The 5,378-nt window shown below is 36.4% G+C and overlaps 1 protein-coding gene across 10 annotated transcripts in view; it reads right to left on the reverse strand.

Annotated features, from left to right (window-relative positions):
• Positions 1 to 5,378, reverse strand: part of LOC106513529 (protocadherin-15) — a 207,090-nt gene that overhangs the window by 43,148 nt on the left and 158,564 nt on the right. For all 10 annotated transcript variants that reach the window (XM_014002479.1, XM_014002461.1, XM_014002432.1 and 7 more), the window contains 2 exons: positions 3,738 to 3,847; positions 2,903 to 3,043 (listed from right to left, as the gene is read on the reverse strand). In XM_014002479.1, coding sequence (XP_013857933.1) covers positions 2,903 to 3,043; positions 3,738 to 3,847 — 251 coding nt within the window. The remainder of the gene's footprint in view (positions 1 to 2,902; positions 3,044 to 3,737; positions 3,848 to 5,378) is intronic.

Below are 5,378 nucleotides of genomic sequence, written 5' to 3' on the forward strand. Positions count from 1 at the left end.
GTGTGTGTGTGTGTGTGTGTGTGTGTGTGTGTGTGTGTGTGTGTGTGTGTGCTGCATGTATACCAAAGTTGAGGGTGTATACAGGGTAGCATGACCAAAGCTCTGCCAATTTAAGAAAATCAAAACTATTACTGAAAAAAAAAGTTCTCCACCATTAAACCTAAATTAATTATCAGAATAGAGAAAATGTTAATATCTTCACTCCTGGCTTGAGTGCAAGCTTTCCCCAGTGTGAGACATAGAGTCCTCTACTTTTATGGTGTATGTGCCTGACTACTGTTTACTTGTAATTACTGTCATTAGTATGTGAGAGACACACAGTAAGAAGTAAAGAGAGGCAGGAGGAGTGTGTCATTGATTATTCAATCTACCTTATTTGTAGCTAGCACTTCATTCATCATTATAGGAGCCTTGCATGTCAGTAAACTGGCCATTACTGGGTCTAATGATATTCCAGCTGAAGAATGGACACCAGAGATAGTACAATCTAAAGTCTGTGTGTTGCTGCAGACAAACTGAATATTGAGTAGAGTTTCTATTTGTGAAAGTGGAAGTAGAGAATCATTTACAAAAGTCTCCAAAACAGATGATTTGATAGCCACTCTGCATAAAAAAGGACAGGCATTAAAAGGAATTTATGTAATAAACAGATCTACAAATGGATTTGAGAAGATCCAATGTAAGAGCAGGTGTTATTATAACTTAGGCCATCCCTAATAACATAATGTATCCTTCATTTTGTACAAAACTGCAATGTAAAAGCACTGAACACTTCAAAGGAGACATTAAAAACTCACTACACAAATCAAATAGCACTGATTTTTTTGACATCCATAGCACTGGAGCACATAGGAACCCAGTTAATTGAAAAATTTTCATGATTAATGCATTCACCCGTACCTCAGAGAAGACATACCTAAATCAAAACAAATTAGCATAAACACATTTCTGCACAACTTTACAAGTAAATATGTATATTGCAAATTATCAAATGTAATTTCATTGTGTGCCGTACAATGACAATAAAGGCGTAAATCAATCAATCAATCAATCAATCAATCAATCAATCAATCAATCAATCAATCAATCAATCAATCAATCAATCAATCAATCAATCAATCAGTCAATCAGTCAATCAATCAAATTCCTTTTTGTGATAGTCTGTGCCATTTCAAAACAACATTGGAACCAAACAAACAAGTAAATTATAGACTTGTGATAATGGCAGAGGTTAAAAAGCAGAGGTTAGAGCTTTTTCAGGTACAAATTCAGCTGCAGCCTTTCTGAGTGGAGTTTCATGTTCTCCCTGTGCATGCTGTTTGCTCCCACTGAACAAAAACATGCATGTTTGGGTAATAGACTACTCTAAAATGTCACTAGGTGTGTGGCCCTGTGATCGACTTGCAACCTGTTCTAGGTTGTACCCTGTTTCTCACCCTATGAACACTGGGGAAAGGCACCAGTTCTCTGTGACCCAGCATGGAAAAGCAGGTAAGAAAAATGGACTCACAATAAATGGCCCCTCTTCAAAATGTTTTATGACCCATTAGGAGAATTTATTTGATAGTGAATTTCCAGTGTGACATCCTCTGTTTGTACTTTACTTGTATCATATTTAGCTGGGTTTGAGCTAGTTCTGAGAAGCATCCTTTGATAGGAGGGTGAATAAAGCAAAAATGATAATGATTCAAACAGCATGAACATAAGAGCTCAAATTTTCTGGCTTCATTTCTTTTTGTAAGTGGACGTGTGTGAAATGAAATTTTACAATTGGGCAGTTTTTTATGTATTTCCCTACAAAATTCGAAAGAGACAGAGAAAATATTTTATCAAGCTACAGATCATACTGATCTTATTTTTTCAGCTAAATACTGTCTTGCTTTTTATCTCACTTGATCTGGTGTTAGGTGTGCAAACAAACTGAAAATAGCTCGAGGAGGCTGTGTAATTGATCCAAAACTCAAAAAGGAACATCCAATTTTGATAGTAGTTTCTAAATAAGTTTAATCTACTAAAAACTTGTTTTGCTTCTCTGCTTTTATGCAGTGTTATATGTAAACCTAGTATAAATCACTGGACAGTTGTAGAGCAGATCTTGAGTAAACCATTAATACCAACAAATGTACATCTTTAAAATTTTTGTACGTTTTAATTTGTCTTTTTCAAATGTAGAATTAAGCATGAAGGGTTATTCATATTAACAAATTACTAATGTAAAATAGTTTGATTTGAATGAACTAAACATAAAACAAAAAGAAACAAATGTGTAGGTCTTCTGGACGGGTTCTTCTCTAATGAAACGTTTCGTCTCTCCTCCAAGAGACTTCTTCAGTCTGAGAGTTTCAGGCAAAATTCAGGCTTTTAAGCACTGCCTCCAGGTGACTGATACTCACATCACATGGCTATCGTTGACACCTTATTAACACATAAATATAAAAACACATTAAACATAAAACTAAAATTATAAACTAGATAACTCTTTTTAAACATAATAACAAAAAAGGAAAATCAAATACGCAAAAAAAAAATTACTACATGATTCTGACACACAAACCCACAAAATAGTGAAATAATGAGATTTTGAGAGAAAGACCATGCCTGAACCACTCCCAGATACACACTTCACTGCAGTACAAAAGCACCTCAACCCACTTTTCAGACGAGTTGGATCTTCGTACTTTCCTCCTCCTCCTTTAATCTTTGAATTTAGTGATACCCAGGGGGGGTCAAGGCTTTTCCAGTTTATGCAGAAAGCTGCATTGAACTCAAACCAAACAACTTCAGAGTCAACCCCTCCCTCTTTCCATCTCATAACCCCCTGTTAGGTCTAGTTTGCAGTAGCCAAAGGGGAAAAAAGGAAGAAAAAAACTTTTTGATGCAATATATAGCTGATATTTCTTACTTTTGGAAGGAACACGTAGGTTGGACATGACAACCAACATAGAGTCTGCTTGGACCCTGAGGATGTAGCTTGTGATGTTCTCATAGTCCAGGAGTTTGGCGGTGGAGATGACCCCAGTACGGTTGTTCACCTTGAAGTGTCCTAAAATCAAGAAAAAAGTAGAATTATATCAAAAAATAAAAGTACAAAAAAACTGAGGTTTTGGAACGTTGCTTAATATTCAGCTATTTGTTCAAACATTCTTTAGCTTTTGAAGTTTAAGAGTTGTTCAAGTGCAGAACAATGCAAGTCTTCTGACAGCTGCCTTTTGCTTTCTGTCATTTCTCTAATTTATCCACATATTTTCTGCTTGTGGCTGAAAAGGTTACCTCACACAAGTCTACAATTCTCTTATTGTCTGGATGCAATTTTCTCCACACTTTGCCTACTTGTGCAAACAAAGCAATATACAGGCTTTAGTGCAAACAATCTTTTCTACTTCTACAGAAACAAGAGAAAAATAGTTAAAGAAAAGTAAAACTGCCCTTATGACTATGAACAAAGACAGTCAATATTAAAAACAATTTCTTTTTTAAGGTTCTTTAAATTTTAAATCTTTAACGTTACAGAAACCATTTTTACAACTGAAATAGAAGATTTGACACAAACTCATCTCTTTAGGTTAAAACAACTGTACATTATATATTTACTATCCTATAGTTCCTATCATAAAATCAGAGTGAGGTTTTGGCAAAATGTGTCAGAAAAAAAAATACATTTTCTTGTACAATAGTAGTAAATAGTAAATATTCACTTAAGTTTGTTTTCTGCATGGTGCATGACGTGTAGCTCATACCTAGTTCATTTCCTGAAACAATGGAGTAAAAGATGGTCTGATTGATGGCGGCAGCTAGAATAGTTCCCACTGGAGTGCCAACTGGAGCCAACTCCTTAACGGGAGAAAACCTGAAATGACAGAGAACACAAATCACGAGGTAAATACAGTTTTCAACACAGTGATAATAACTCAGTAATATAAATGCAAAGGAAAGCAAGATGGAGACAAAGGTTGTTACATAAATTATGTGTGTGCATTTTTTATTCACTTAATAAAACATGGATATTCATTTGCTCTATAATTGTAGTGTATGAATGCTCATTTGGGGCCCAATTTATCATTTTGAGCCTTTGTAACTAAAAGAAAACTACACAAAAAACATTTTCTGTTGGAAATGAGATAAAAATGCAACCAAAAAAATGTAAAAATCTTAAAAAATCTTAGACCATATGTTTAGAAGATAAATTAGATTCCATCATCTGCTTGAACACGATTACCGCTGATCTGCACGAATGTAACCCATGGATGTGGCGGGCATGATTTGGCCCAACTTGCAGGAATAAGCACTGTGCTGAAAGAATCAACTGGCGGAGAATGTGAGAAATACTGGGAGTTAAATATAGAAAATGAAAAAATACAATGGAATGTGGGCTGCAAACAATCAGTATTGTCACCATTAGAAAGAAGCCCTTACTAAGGGCACCTCTTTCCATTACTTGTGATTAACAGAGCAGCGGTGGTGACCTCCTGCCAGATGTGCAAGCACAGGTGAAGTAGAGCAGGAGTGGGAAATCCTGGTCCTCTAAGGCAGCTATTCTGCATGCTTTACTTGTTTCCCTGTTCCAACACAGCTGGTAATCAGGTAAAGTATTCAGGATAACAGCCCTCAAGGACTTGGCATAGTAGCAAGTGTTCAGAGTTTGGTGTACTGAAATTACAGTTGTTCTTACCTATTGCACTTAATGGATTTGAATACTGGCTAGCAACAACAAAACACAATCAAGCTCTTTTTTTAAATAAGCACGCAAATGCTGTGACAGTGCCTAGGACTGACACGATAGGACCACCCTTTGCCGCATTTTGTGGCAGAGGATATACTCATAAGATTGACCAAGAAAATGCTCTATGGATCAAAGAAGATACAAAAACTGCTGGTTGCTCCAGAAGTTGCCCTCGAGAAATCATACTTTTTTAAGGGAACATGTTTAATGTATTTAGCTTCACACTAAGTCTTGAAAGAGCAGTAGGTTTGTGGTGAGGGTTTTATGGTTTTTCCAGGCACACAGTTCAATGCTATATCACAATCAAGCAACTATGTTAACTTCAGTTGTTATGAAAACACTGTATACTGTATATCAAAAATAAATTGGACTTTGCATATAAAAGCCTACCGTTTCCAACTCCCACTTCAGCACATCTTCAAAACAAGGTTTCGGGGGAGGGGTGTTCTGTGGGATGGGAGCTCGCCTAGGGACTGAGCTCCTGGTAGGTGCTATGTACAAATAAGTGGTGCTTTATACTAGGAAGCGTTTAGGCAGCTCCACATGGCCAACACAGGAGATAGAAGGATTTCTCACACATGCAGGAATGAGTCATGTTTTTGTGGAGGGAATGACATTATAACATGATATAAAGCTCAAAGTCAATCCTGCATAATAC

This window comes from Austrofundulus limnaeus, unplaced genomic scaffold (assembly GCF_001266775.1).
Source record: "Austrofundulus limnaeus strain Quisiro unplaced genomic scaffold, Austrofundulus_limnaeus-1.0 Scaffold0, whole genome shotgun sequence".
NCBI lineage: Eukaryota > Metazoa > Chordata > Actinopteri > Cyprinodontiformes > Rivulidae > Austrofundulus > Austrofundulus limnaeus.